Here is a 15,145-nt window from a genome sequence, read left to right as displayed (position 1 = left end):
ATCCTTGGCATTTCCCCATGGAGGAGCTGGACCATGCTCTGGAGGTCGATGTCTCCTTGCACTGACTGTAAAGAGGAACTCTGTGGTCAGGTCACACAGAGATATCAAGGTTTGATAAGATTAACACTGACAAGAAGACTCTGAGGAGTAAGGAAAAGACTGAAAGCTCCAAGGGGAGCCCAGGCCCTCATCAAAGCAGGGACGGCACTGACACACAGCCAGAAAATTTTATCCATGTGAGCTGGTAGTGAGGACACCAACAGAAAAACAGACACCCACCACTCAAAGTACCATGGCAAGGAAGAGACGGGGCAAAAGGGAAGAGATGTGGCACCGAGACAGAGGAATGTTGCCAAGTCAGTTTATTGAACGTGTTTCAGGAGCTAAGGAAACAAGGCGGACTGAAGGGATGTTACTAGGGAAGGTCAGCCCATGGGAAGGCACATGGAAGGGAGTTTGTCTTCCTGGGCTGAAGTCCTGCACAGACTTAGCATTCAGCCAAGCTCACGAGGTTGAGAGTTGTCCCGCTTTCCCTGGTGAGAAAAGGAGAGAGGAGAATGAGAGATTGCTGACACCCCTTTCCTCATTTCAGTGGCCCAAGCATTGGCTTAGGGTTGACTGGAGATAAAGAACAGCCTCAAAAACCGAAATACTCCCTTTCATTATCCTCATTTAAAGAAAGATGAATGGTTTCATTCATTTGGTACACTCAGTTTGTTTGGTGAAATAATTTCCACACACCCTTGTGAGCTTGTGAAACAGACTGAGTGCTGCTGAAAATCAATAAAATACTTTTAAAGCCAATAAAGAGGAGGCCAAGTACAGATCACAGAAATGGGCCCTTACAATGCAAAAAAAAAAAAAACCCAAAACCCTAGAAATGTCCAGTATATGCCACAAGCAGCTAGACAAGAAGGCACAATGAGACAAGCCCTGCACTCACAGCAGGGACAGGAATTGGTCACAAAAGGAAAGGTTTTGCTCCTATACGTACAGGTAGGCGTTGCAGAAAACACATCTGTTGCTGTAGGTTTTGCCATCAGAGCCACAGTGGGGCATGTATTCCATGGTGCAGATGGAAGAGACTTCTTTGAAGTCCTTGCAAAGGGCCTGCACACAGAAGGTAAATATTGAGTCCCTCTGCCTGGGAGCAAACTGTGACATCCCCCAGCATAAGGAATGACACTGGCTGTAACAATCATCACCAGCTCCAAGTGTCCTCCTGACAGCAGATGTGATCTTGTACTGCTTTCTCACTGCCACATCTTTTCCTGCTCTATTACAGAGCAGCGGGCTGGATGTCAGCTGTTTTATGAGCAGTGTGAAATTCCCAAGGGAATTTCCTCGGGTGTGCACACCACCACCTCCTGATTTGCAGCCCAGAACAGAAGACAGTCCCCCGTGAGTGCAACAGACGCTGAACTTCCCTCTTTATTCCCATCCTTTCCCACTCACTCTTGTGATATCCTCTTCACAGGGTCCATTCTTTCTCTTGCCAAGGTTGGTGCGATGCTCCCTGGAGGAAGGAGAGATTGTTATTAACCACAACCTTCCCCGTACAGCCAGAGAGCAAGAACAAACCTCGCTCCCACGGAGTCACAGAGATTTCCAGATCACCCAGCTCAGCACTAACAAAAACACGACCTTACAGACCAGACCAGGCGCTGTCCCCAGCTGGTGCACCCCTCTGAACGCCCGTGTCAAACACCAAGCAAGGCGAGCAGGAAAACGGGGGGCAGACAGACAGAATCCCTTCAGCACAAGGTTGCAGAGAGAGCCCGTGCAGATTACTCGGCCCCCACAAAGCCAAACTGCAAATCCCCCAGTGTGGTAGCGGTACGCAAAGAGAAAACACGGAGATAAGAGGTTTGTAGCGCAGAGCTGCTTCTCAAGCCAGAGTAGGGTAGAGAGAGCTTGTTTATTTCTTTTATTTTTATACATTTGTGGGCTTGGTTGTGGATTGGTTTCTGGGGTTACTACTTTTTACCACACTGGCTAGACCAGCTGTTAATTAACATTATTTTCAGGCTAGAAATATGTAAACAAAGGACAGGGAACGAAAACAAAAGGTTTATATTCCTATGCATGAGAAAAGTGAGACACTGCTCTTAATATTATACAAAAACTAAAAAAAAAAAATAACTAACTCTATCTTATGAACAAGTAAAAAGCTTTAAAAAAAAAAAAAAAAACTCAGAAAAACTAGGGTGGCACCCCGGGGAGGAGGAGGAGCACTTACAAGTTGTGGGCACACAGGGTGCACTCGCTGGCGTAGGTGACGCCGTCGGTGCCGCACACGGGGTCGTAGATCATGGTGCAGGCCAGCAGCTCCCTGCCATCCTTCAGCGTGGCCCTGCGGTACTGGCTGCAGTTCAGCTGGGGAAAGCAAGGACAGCAAAGGCTGTGCCACAGGCTCTGCTCCCTGCGAGGGAGCCCCAGCACATCCCCCTGCTTACGCCTCTGCCTAAACCTGCCTAAGCCAGACCCTAAAAGGATCTGCCAGATGACAAATCGTGGTTATATATTAACTAGATCTTCATGGAAAAACAGAGATTTCCTTTCACAGCCTTCCCTGGGGAAGACTGAATCAAGGCTGGAAGGTAGACATTACTCACTGAGCTCTGCATTTATCACGATGCCCCCATACCTTACTGAACCCACCAGGATATTACAAAAGGCGGCTCAGAAATAATCTGTAAATCAAAATGGCACGATTTATGCACTTCCTGCAAGGGGGCTGGCTGTGGCCAAGGTGTTTTTCATGGCCCACAAGAATGGAGGGGAGATGTGCTGACAGGTCTTTTGTTGCAACGGGACGGTTCCCAGTGTTGAGAGCTGCCAGCAGGACTGACAGCAGTGGAAGATGATTTACATCAGCTGAGGAGCTGGCCTTGTGTTTTAGCACTCCCAGTTTCTCCAGAGTGAACTCTTCTCTCCTGATTTATGTATCTCACCCAGCCCGGGCACAGAGCGTACTCGGGAAACAAAGGAATGACATTTCATAGTTTGTTTGTATAGAAATGAAATATATGACTCAGGATGTTGACTCTTTCAAACACATGCTAATGAGGTGGTTTTGTTCTTCTATTCCCTGGTGAGAGTAAGTGGTTTAGAACTTGCCAAATATAGTTAACCTGGTATTTTTACACCATTAATGTTGGTATATATTAGATTACATGGCATTTAGCAAAAAAAAAAACAAAAAAAAACCACAACACAAAAGCCCAGAGGTGGGTTTGAATCTCCTGATACCTTAAATATCAACATTCAAAACACAGGCAATTTTCTAATCTTTGCAGATTATCCTTTTGTAAAACACAAGCATTGAGAAGGCATCGGGGTTCCCTGGGCCCTTGCATCCCTGCCCATATTGCCAAAACATTCTGCCAAGTTCCTGCAGCAGCTATGACAGAGCGCTGTGGGAAGAGGATTCTCTGTGTAAAGCCATAAACCATTTCTCATCTACCTGTCTCATAACTCAATCCTCACCTGTCCTCTCCTCTTGCTTTCCCTGACCGTGTGCAGGAAGTGCACAGGGTTCCTGCTGATGGGAGGGTGATATTCACCCACAGAAGGAAGGGCAGCACAAGTGTGACCCCCGTGGAGGCGACACCACCAAAACCACCCAGCATTTGCTCAGGTTGTGCAGTTGGCACCTGTTCAAACTCTTCCTTCAGGTGTCACTTACCTGGGGAGCTTCTTCTACGCACCTTCCATCGTGCTTCTTGGCAACCTGGGTTCCATATTCCCTGGAAGAGAAAGAAGGGTTAAAAATGCTCAAGAGATCACTCTGTGGGGCTCGGGGGGCTGTGACCTGCGGGGCTCACATGTTGTGGGCACACAGGGCGCAGTCGTTGCTGTAGGTGACGCCGTCGGTGCCGCAGATCTCGCGCAGGATGAAGGGACAGGCTCCGATGGCCTCTCCGGATTTGGCACCGCTCAGGTACGTGCTGCAGTCAACCTGGGCAGATAAAACAGCAGTGCTGGGTCACAGTCCCACCTGCAGTCTGCCCACTCTGATCCTCTAGATTTTAGAGGTCTTGGTCAGGGGAAAAATCAGAGGGTTCCCGAAGTTTAGACTTGCATTAGAAATTAATTATGTAACTGTAGTTCGGTATTTTCTGCTAGCAGAGTGAACAGCTGGTAAAAGAGATTATTTTCCTAGAGTAAAACATGCACAAGCTTTAAATCCAGCATTCGTAAAACAAATCATAAGGATTGGAAAAGACCTCTAAAATCATCGAGCCCAACCATTAACCCAGAACCCCGACGTTCACCACCAAACCATATCCCCAAGTGCCACATCCACACGCCCTATGAACAACTCCAAGGAGTAGTGATTCCACCAATTCTCTGGTCAGCCTATTCCAATCACTGACAAGACTGTCACTGAAGAATTTTTTTTCCTACTTTCTAAACTGAACATCCCCTAACTCAGCCTGGGGAAACTGATTTAAAAAGAGTTAGACATTGAGTGCAGCTTGACATAGTTTGCTATAGCCAAGACTTTGTTCCAGCATTTCCAAGAGCAGCAAGAACTGTTTCCCCAGGTCTCTGTTGCAAAAATATTTACAATATATAGGATCTAATGGTTTAAGCATTTGAGGATCAATAGAGAAACACCTATTGGAAATCAGTCTACGTTAGCTAAGCATCACTGACACTTCACTGTCATTTTGCACAGTTTCCCCAATGCAGTGTCTCTTATTATCCATATTTCCCATGTGGTCCAAGGACAAATTAGAGCAAAGACCACATTTTAGCAGCGTGCCTTTTCTACAGAAAATATATTGCAGTCCCTCAGGATGCATGAAATTATTTTTGGTGTTTCAGAGCTGCTCTGCATAAGCAGAATAAATGTGTTGAGATATTATCAGCACATATTGTTACCGTGCAGGATAATAAAGCTATTTCTGTACACATACCTGAGAGCAGATTTGTCCTGGCTGACCAGAGTACAAGGATTATTTTAACCTGCCTGTCTAGTGCAATGGAAATCCTAGCACTGAATAAATACCCAGACATCTAACACAGCCTTCTGCCTCCTCTCGTACTGTGCTAAAATGGGCTGCATGGTTCTTGGGCTGCCTCTGATGATTTCTGTGCAGAGATTGGCAGTACTGGGACATTTTGTTTCTGAAGTCCTGGCCTGTTCCCATCCTCTCTTTCCCTCCTGCACAGCTCACTGGCAGCTGTGAGCAGCTGAGGAGAAGCACAGCATCAGCATGAGCCCCGTGCACTCCCCTCCATCTATCCCTGGGTGCCCTGAGCCCAGTCGGGCTCTTCCTGGAGAACACCCAGGGAGTAGTTGCAGCTACAGCTACACAGCTAAAAGAACACTTACAGGAGTGCTTTCTTCCTTGCATCTTCCATCGTGGCTTTTCTTAACATCAGTCCCTTGTTGCCTGAAAGGGAGAGGCTGGGGTCAGCACGTTCACCACCTGAGCCCTGGGACACACAGGTGCCACAGAAAGCAAACCAAACCCATAACCAATATATATGATAAACGAGGCACCTGACTGCCTGATGAACCAGCTTATCCCCATCATTAGAGAGCGTAGTTCTAAGTGGCAACAGACCAGTCAGGTCTCCTTGTTGTGGGCTGTTTAACAGCTCTATTCACTCTTTCTTCTGACCAAATGCAACAGTTCTGTCCACTCTTTCCCCTGCCCAAATAGCACAGCCCTCACAGAGTGCTCAGCTTGAGAGTTGGCTCTCCCACACTCCCCCCCAAGGAGCAAAAAGAGCAGCAGAGAACAAAATTCGGGTGACAAGGGCTTCAGGATGTTGAAAGAGGAACACAGATATGTTAGTACCAAAGGAAAAGCCATCTGGAGCACTAACCCTGGCTTGCCACTCCGAAAGAGAGTCCTGTGTGCAACACTTACACGTTGTGGGCACAGATGCTGCAGTCGTTGTCGTACGTGAACCCGTCTGTGCCACACACCGGGCGCAGGATCCTGGGGCACCGGACCAGGTCTTTGCCACCCTTCACCTTTCTGGCTGGGAATTTGCTGCAGTCAAGCTACAAAAGAGCAGCAGCATCAAACCTGAGGAAGACCTTGTTCCCCAATAAAAAATAAACAATTCCATCATAACCTCCCGCCATGTCTCTAATGCTGGGATGCTGAGACAACAGCAGCGCTACTGCTGTAAGACTCAGTTCTTACTAAACCAGGCTGAGTCAGCTCTGCCTGAGCCCTCTCACACACAGGGGGAACCGCACAGCACTAGACAGTGTGTGAGGTGCCAAATCCCTGGCTTAAGCACCTTGGTTTGTCCCAACTACAGGATAGGTCAGGGGAAAAAAAAAAAAAAAAAAAAAAAAAAAAAAAAAAAAAAAAACCACACCACAACTTGGCCCCTTTTTAATTGTGCAGTGAAAGAACTTGGACTTTGCATTTGAAGGGCATCATCAAAGGAAGATCAAAGTCCAAACCGAACGACTTCCACATTTGTGTGATAGGAGCACATTTGTGTCCTACGCAGCAGCTGATACATTCCAATCAAAACTTCAGGTGTGCTCCACATTTCACAATCTGTCCCCACCCCAAAGGCTGCTGTAGGTGTGAATTCATCATGAGAACTCCGTGAATAGCTCTCATCCCAGCCCATCTGCCAGAGCTGCTGGGCAAGGAGGGCACAGAGAACACCTGCCTCAGGACAGGTGAGATTTGTAGGCGTCCTCGACACAAGGAGCTGACAAGATCGAACAGACAGGTGGAGAAAGCCAGACCCCAGGCCAGCTCACTTTCAGAGTAGATGTCACCTCAGGGAACCCTTCAGCTGATGCAGCTAAGAGGAGTAAGCCTTATATTGAACACTCACCTCAGCAGTCTTCTCTCTGCATTGTCCACTGTGCCTTTTGCCAACATGGGTCCTTTTTTCCCTGGAAGAGGGAAACAATAAAATAAATGCTTAACCCCTTGGTCAAAGTCATGTACAAAATGAAGCAAACCATGGCTTCAGACTCTTTAAAAAGTGTTCAGAATTGCTACTTTTACCCATCACCAAGCTCATCCCATCTTCTCATAACATGCAATTTAAAGCAATATTCTGAATTATTCCTTCCTCTGCCCAGCCCACGGACTCATCCAAGGGGATGCATTATGACCCTTCGTGAGCACGCAGAAGGCACCAGAAAGAAGCTCAAGGCAAATCCAAAACCATCCCATTTCCAAAGGATTCAAAGAACTAGGCAGGAGCAGAAATGCAGCAGGAGAGTTCTCAAGGGCACAGAGGAGGAGCACTCGGGGCACGGCACTCACACGTTGTGGGCGCAGATCGCGCACTCGTTGTCGTACGTGGTGCCATCTGTGCCACAAACGGGATTCAGGTCCCTGGGACAGGATACCAATGTTTTTCCATCTTTGGTGGTTTGTGTTCTGTACCTGGTGCAGTCAACCTGGCAAAATAAGGACAAATCGCTCTGGAGGAGCCCTTGATACACAAGAAAAGTTGATTCAAAACCTTTTTGTTCTGTATCTCAGCCTCAAAAGTTTCTGTAACAGGACAAAGCCCTGTTACACTGAAGCTAAATTTCCAATCAGAAATGATATTTCTGAATATTATCCTAGTTCTCCAGGAGTCAAGAAAAAGGACTGTCTTGGAGAATAGATCCTTCGGGGACAGGAACATGTACAAAACTTTCAGCCTCATCTCATTAAAAAACAGTCTTGAATTTGGTAAGAAACATTTTTCAACAGCTGCAAATCTGAATAATACTGTTTCCGTTTGTGCTGGTTTTCTCCACACTTTTCCAGCCCAGTGATTACTTCTTACTTCAGATTCCCTCTAGTTCAGTACAGGATTTGAAAGGATTGGAAGGAATGATTATCTATCTGTTGAAGAATGGATTCCCTACGTCCCAGAATTTTAGCGCTGAGATACAGAATCTTCTCCCTCTGAGGCATCAGACTGTTGGCCTCAGACAAAGATACAATAAACTGTGCTCTATAAATATTTATGGTTAGTGCTCTTACAAGTCTCACTCCATCTGTGAATACAACCAGCATGGGAGTTGTGAATCCCTGCTGCTGAGGGTGGAAACGCTTGTGGTCTCCAGAGAGAAAACCGCCAACCTGCACAGCATGTTGGCAAGAGGAATCTTCTGCCCCTCCACCTTCTCCTGGGGACACAAGTCAGCTCCTCATCCCATAACCAGCACCTTCCTCTTTCCTCAGTTTAGTGTGGTAAGAGTGGGGTGACCTCTCTGGAGCAGGGAGGATGCCAAATCCACCCCCCTACCATGCAGAAAAGCAAATAATGGGCTGGGACCCTTGTACACCTTGTCCTATGGACCTCTTGCAACTTCCTAGCAAAATCTGTGAGGTCTTCATGATTTTATTATCAGCCCTAAGAGGTGGATTTTTGACTTGTATTGCACTTACAGCAACAGACTCCTTGCAGGGCCCTTCATGTATTTTGGTAACGTTGGTGTCATGTTCTCTGAAAGGAAGAAAATCTTCGGTTAGGGAGCATGGAGAATAACTTTTCCTGTGACACTGCAGGCACTGGGACAACAAAGCAGGGTCCCACCCTCCCTGTGGGACATTACAACTGCCTGAATTGTCTGAATGTGCCCTACAGATGGCAGCTGCTAATGTACGGTGTTCCCATCTCCCGTGGGAATTAAGTGTTAGGAGTAATTAGGTGTTACAAGCAACACTTTGATCTCCTCATGGCTCTGCTCTGGTTCTTTTTGCAATTCCCTTCATGAGCACTGATAAAAAAACAGGGAAGAAAACTCAAGCTGGCTGAAGAATCATGAGAAGCCACCAGCAAGGAGACCTAGAGAAACACCTGCCTTAAAACTGGTGTTGTACAGAAGTGCTTCTGAGAGCCTCAACTCGCTGATTATTCACAAGGACATTCCATGCACGAGACTTACGCATTGTAGGCACAGATCCCACAGTCATTGTCATAAGTGAAGCTGTCTGAGCCACAGACTGGTTTCATTATCCTTGGGCACGCCACCATGACATGATCATCTACGACAGCTCTACGGTAATTACTGCAATCAACCTGTAAAAATAGCAGGAATAGAAAAGAAAAAATTTTTTTGATATAAAGATATAACCCTCTTACACAGTCTCACTCTCCCTCGGCCTTTGGGGACAAATCCAGCATCAAACCAATTTCACTATCAGAAGCAGAAACCAGAAATTCTGTGGGAATTCTCTCCCAATGGCAAAAAAAAAAAAAAAAAAAAAAAAAAAAAAAAAAAAAAAAAAAAAAAAAAAGGATATTAAGAAGGACTATGATAGGATCATGCTGGAGGATGCTGGAGGTACCCAGGTGGTGAGATCCAACCTTCAGCCAATGTATTGTCTTTATTTTATTCCCAATTAGACAGGCTTGAAGTAGAAAATAACAGAGATGCTGTCAGATAACTCATAAAAAGCCTCTCAGCTTTGGTTATCACCAGATTTTATTTTGGGCTGTGCACACTCTGTCCCACTTCTGCACGGTGTTTGAGTTGCCCCCATTACACACTTTGTCTTACCACGATAGGTTTTGGGTCGCATTCTCCGTCGTGCTCCTTCTCCACGCTGGCGCCGTGTTCCCTGGAAGAAAGGGAAGAAAGCAGGCCTGAGTCAGGGACCAAGGAACAGCAACTCCTCAAGGCTGGTGGTGGTGTCACCCAGCTGCAGAGGCACGTGTTCCTCATCCCTGGGGAGCAAAGCTGCCACCCCTGCCTGGAAGCCCCTGCCCCGGGGTCTCTGCGGGTTCCCAGCAAGACTCACGCGTTGTAGAGGCAGATCCCACAGTCGTTGCTGTACGTGTTGCCGTCGGTGCCACACACCGGCTTCAAGTCCCGTGGACAAGCTATCCAGGTCTTCCCATCCTTGGTGATGCCGCTGGGGTACTCGCTGCAATCCAGCTGTGGAAGCAGCCCAGAATCAGCCCCAATTTTGCCTCCCTCACGGAGTGAAACCCCCCCAGCATCCTCCCACCACCGCCGCGCCTGCAGCTGCTGCTGGGATGCAAATCAGAGGCGTTGTTGGGAATCTGCTCAGGCAGCCAGGAGGAGGGAACCCTCCCTGCAGAAATTTCTGATTATGTACTTCTGCCGGGGTGCGGGGAGGCAGGACGGCTGTGGGTGAGACAGTGCCTAATGAAGGCAGGGGTAATTGGGAGCCCCTCGGCTCCGCAGCGGATCCTTCCAGATCGTGCTGCACTCCGGAGAGCTCCGAGAGGCTCGTTGCTGCGTGGGAGGAACCTGCAGACAAATCCGTGGCTCAGGCCCTGCTGGTTTTCTCTCTGTGGTATAGGTACAGAAATTTATGCGAGGAATTCTTTGCGCCTTGCTGTATGGAAGCAATTATCAAAGTCACAGCGTTTGATCTTTTCGAGCGTGTCATCCTAAGACAGTTTTCCTCACGAGGAGGCAAACTACTGCCTTTGGCTGGGAGTAACTAAATTATGTCTAAGAGTTAATATAATAAAGAGTGTACAATTACTTCCTGTTTTTTCATTTTATTTAATGAAGCGAAAATATTGCAAAAAATGGGGATCTTTTACTTTCTCGTGAAATTGGGAATGTCGTTCAACCATGCACCGGCAAATATTATTTTAACAGCAGAGATTTCATTAGATTTAACCCATGTTCTACCCACTGGGTAGCTATATACAGTTTTTCTACTTTACCAGAAGCCTGGACAGAATATAATAAATAGATCTGTAGCTCACCTGAACGCCAAAGGCAGTACCTAAAAAAAAAAAAAAACAGAGACAGAAAAAAACCCCAAATTATTAACATGCAGAGAAAACATATGCAAATATTTTCATGAAACGAGTTAATTTGGTGATTAGTCAACACTGATTTATTTTGCTTAGGAAAATGTGGAGTTTTACATTATTCCAGTAAACAGCCATAGGATGCATTAGAAGTTACTAAATAAAGTTTCATTGCAGTCCTGAGGGGAGATAAATCTTGTGAGAGCACATATATTTATCCACCCCTAAAATGTTACTGGTGAGTGATACAGGTATTTTCAATTCTATACTCTTGGATTTTAACCTCTTCTAAGAGACTTTTATGTTTGACTTCCAAGTTTGGACACGCATGTTTAAGATAATTATAGTCACCACCGCTGTCAATCTCTGAATATCTCATTCTCAGGTACCAGGAGTAGCACAATAAACCTCTAGTGCAATCCTAGAGGTTAAAGTTTGCATTTATATTGCTCGCAATCCTAGAGGTTAAAGTTTGCATTTATATTGCTCGCATGGGTAATAATAAAATTTTTAACAGTTTTCTTTTGCCTTTATACACAGGACTACCACGTGCAAGCCCCTACCCCGCACTGGAACTGCTCCTACAAACCAAGAAGATAACAGCTGAAGGATGTTTGCCGAAACCTCAATCTTAAAACCTAATTTCCTTGCTGTGCTCTCTCAGGAAGGCTATTTCTTCACGGAACAAGGTTCTCCTCCATGTTGCAAGACCCAAAGGCTTTGACCGAAATGAAAACTCAACTCTGACTCAGCCAGATCAATCTTTGCAGTACCCCAGTGAATACTCACCCAAGCAGCAGCAAAGGGCGAGAGCTGCCCTCACCAAAGCTCCTGTCACCTTCATGGCAGCCAGGGACACCCCTCGAGTGCAGCCTGCCTGCTCTCTGCGCGGGAGAGGAAGATTGCAGGGAGGAGCAGGAATATATAGCACACCCCGCTATCAAGTGGTCCCACCTCATTAGGTAACGCTCCCAGCCTGTCATCACCATTCAAAGCCAAAAACGTGTTTACCCAGCTCTGGATAGCTGGCTAATGATTGATACAAGTGTGTGTGCCAGGAAGGGGATTTTGTGTGGCTTGAGGGGAGCGGGGGCCGTGCCAGGACCCCTGTCCTCCCGCACGCTCTGCCCAGCCCTGGGCTGCTCCTCATTGCGGGCTCACATCTCCCCTGTGCCTACCTAAAGGCAATTAGGGCTTTCTCCTCGTCTGTAATTTTCAACTGAGCTGCTAACTGATAGCCAAACCCCCCGTTATTTAACCTCGGAGTGGTTTTGTACTCTTCACTGCTGTATTTCAGCCCAGTTTGAGCCCAGAAGGTCACCCCGTGCTCTGCGGGAGGAATCCTGCTCTTCTCCTGTTTAAAAAACTCAGCAGTGCTCTGCTGCTAACTTTTTCTGTAATACAGCAAGGAGCAAAAATACTAAGTTTGGTCCTAAAAATCCATCTTTTTGGTTGTTCACTGATAACTCTCATGGGCACCTTCTGCTCATCTGCTCCCACCTCCTCATGGCCAGTCCCTGACCCACCTCACTGAGCCTAAGTGACACACCATCCCCCAGGGCAGCGGGCCAAATGCCTTTAATGTCTGCACAGACTAGATGTATTGTGCTTCCTTTACCTAGGAAGTCAGCCAACTTTGCAAAGATTGGTATTAGCCCACGCACGGTTTGCTTCCTGAAAATTCACTGTGTACGTTATCTCTTTACGCTTCATATCTTTAGTTTTCTTCAAATATCTCCTCGAGGTTTGCCCACTATTCAGGTAATGGGGCTTAGATAGGCCCTGAACACTTTTTGTGTAAGGAAATTCTTGTCAATTCTTTGGATTAATCTCAATTGTAGACTCCTCAGTTGGGATCCTAAATTCTCCAAATCTCTCCCTAATTTTTCATTTTTCAAATTCTGCATTTGGTAATCAAAATCCTTGCTTGCAGATCTATTTTTTGACATAATTTAAACAGAGCGAGCTCGTGTTGAATCATCGCAGTTTTATTTTCTAAGAGAAGGACATTTCCAACATCTTCCTCACTTGAAAAGCAAACCCACAACAACACAATTTTAGGGATTACCTAGTGGAAAAATATTTGCTTTCATATCCAGGAGCTCTGCTAATATTAGTACTTTGCAGTGTGCATCTGCAAAACTAAAGCCTCTCCAAACGCCAACGTTTCCTGCTGCATTAGGAACAGGAGGGATCGTGTCCCTGTTCATATTCCTCATTTTCATTCCTTCCCCTTGATGCTCTGCCCTGTGTTTTCCGACCTTTCCCTAATCTCAGTTCCACCAAGTGTCCAGGACTCCAGACCTTTGGATCGATGCAGACCTCGTCTACAAGGACCCCTTCTCCTCCCGATTACAATATCCATCTCCCAGGGCTTAATCCCAGCCAAGGCCAGGATCCATTAATGCTTCCTGGCAGTGGAAAATGATTCCTGACAACTTAATTGCCAGGCTCTGTAAAAGCTGTCATGGTCAAGCAAACTCCTGCCAATGTCCACGGCGATGACACCTGAACCCTGTCGGAGAGGAGATATTATTTGCAAACCAAATCTGCAGTTAAAGTGGATTGACTCAGCATGTCCTGTCAAGAGCAAAGTAATTCTCTTCCAACCAAGCTATTAAATTTAGGAAGTCGTTTGCAACAGGAGACAGAGTAAAGGGACAGAAGAGCAAACACCTGTCAAGGACCTAGAGAAGGGGCTCAGATTTAGAAAACGCTGCAGCTACAACACCTGTCTGCTGTCCCCTGTGTCAGCTGAGGCACACAGAGCTCAGCTGCCCTGTGCACGAGAAAGATCCATGCTGGGACCCCACCAGCGAGCTGTCTGCTTCACAGAGAGTGATTCAGCAGAGCTTTTTCCACCAGGAACTCGTCCCTCAGGACAGAGCCTTTCAGGAGCAGAGAGGCAGGTGCAGCACATTCCACCCACGCTGGACAGGGAGACCTTTGGTTGTGTTTACACCCTTCAGCTTGTGCAACTCCCACTTGCAATGAGATGCTGTGTTGACATCTACCTGTTTATTTTCCTTTGCTGCAAATCCCACCTGGCTGAGCAGCCCTGGACACGAGCACTCCACCCCTTTCTTCTGCGGCCCCTCCAGGTTACCTCTGGTCCCAGCTGTGAATCATCTGTCTCCATCTCTGCAGAATCTCACTGACACAGGCCAAGAAAGGAAGCAAACCCTCTGAGGCAAGAGGGCAACAAACCCAACTCATCTGTTTTTTCAGAAATATATGCAGAAATTTTCCATGCTTCCCACCCTCAAACCACAGGGGTGGTTGTTCCTGCACCCAGCACTAAGCTGCTTCTTTTGGGATCTTCTACATCAAGGGCCTGGATTTCTAATTTTCAAGCAGTTGCAGCTTGTTTTGAGCGAACCACTTGAGTGGAGTTACTCACCCTTCCTGCAGAGGAAAGGTTTGGAAGATTTTGTGTTGCAGTTCCAGAGACAGAACTGGGGAGCAGGAGAAATCTTGCAGCAGAATAGAACAGGGAGATCCCAAGGAAATTGCCTGGAGAAGAGCTCCCTATAGTAGAGAGAGCCTTGCAGGGAAAGACAGATGTTCTAACAGCTGCCAAACAGAAGCCCTAAAGAGAGGAAAGAGAGAGGCCCATTCATGAGTCCCCAGGGTGAAAGCAGATGGGCCATGGAGCAGAAATTGTGAAAATCAAGACAAATAACATTGAAATCCCCAGGTACCCATAGCAGAAGCTGCGTGGTGGGACTGAGCATCACAGGGAGGTAAGAAGAGCCAGAAAAGAGAGCTCTGCAGCAGAGCCAGAGGGGTTTCCCTGCATAAACAGCATCAAGATCTCCATGGCACAATTCACCAAGTTCTTAAAGGAACAAATGCCCCTAAACTGCAAGATTTCCAGCACTGTCTGCTGTGGCAGCCTGCAAAAGGCTCTGCCTGGGCAGAGCACACCATGGGGCCATGCCAGGGCTCTCCCTCCGTGTGTCTGGAGCTGCTGGGCAGAGCTCCCAGGCTCCAAATGGACAGAGGACTGAAAAACACCACCGGGAGTTCAAAGTCTGCTGAGGCATCTGCCAGAATCAACAATTCTCAGCCTCTACCAAGAGCAGCACTTGTGTGTTCTGAGGAGCTGCATAAGGTTCTGACACCTTCTATGAAAAAAAGAAGAAAAAAGTACTAAGACACCTAAGGTCCCTGCAGAGGGCATTTTATCTCCAAACCCAATGGCATTGAGAGGCTGGAGAGCAAAGTGTCAGTTCATAATGCCAGTTCTGCAAAGCCTCAGGAACTGCTGTGAACCGCACGGGCTCTGTGGTTATTGGCAAGCAACACCCTTAATAAAGCGTCATTTACAGCAAACCAAAGAGTCCCCAGAGCGCTGGTACCTTTCCAGTTTCAAAGAGGACTGGCTTGGCCTCGTTACCATTTC

The 15,145-nt window shown here is 47.0% G+C and overlaps 1 protein-coding gene across 1 annotated transcript; it reads right to left on the bottom strand.

Moving 5' to 3' along the window:
* Positions 1 to 376: 376 nt before the first annotated feature.
* Positions 377 to 11,613, bottom strand: LOC120759174 (ovoinhibitor-like). The gene is made up of 16 exons (XM_040078195.2): positions 11,530 to 11,613; positions 10,693 to 10,712; positions 9,747 to 9,883; positions 9,506 to 9,566; positions 8,891 to 9,024; positions 8,391 to 8,448; positions 7,269 to 7,405; positions 6,829 to 6,889; positions 5,889 to 6,025; positions 5,345 to 5,405; positions 3,828 to 3,961; positions 3,689 to 3,749; positions 2,240 to 2,376; positions 1,456 to 1,516; positions 995 to 1,110; positions 377 to 533 (listed from the first exon to the last, which is right to left on the bottom strand). The coding sequence occupies exons 1-16, from the start codon at positions 11,582 to 11,584 to the stop codon at positions 488 to 490; spliced, it is 1,416 nt and encodes a 471-aa protein (XP_039934129.1). The 5' UTR covers positions 11,585 to 11,613; the 3' UTR covers positions 377 to 487.
* Positions 11,614 to 15,145: the final 3,532 nt, after the last annotated feature.

The sequence above is a fragment of the Hirundo rustica genome, chromosome 14 (genome assembly GCF_015227805.2).
Source record: "Hirundo rustica isolate bHirRus1 chromosome 14, bHirRus1.pri.v3, whole genome shotgun sequence".
In the NCBI taxonomy this organism is placed as follows: Eukaryota; Metazoa; Chordata; class Aves; order Passeriformes; family Hirundinidae; genus Hirundo; species Hirundo rustica.
Note: the sequence above shows the minus strand (reverse complement) of the source record. Positions and strands in the feature narration are given on the sequence as shown.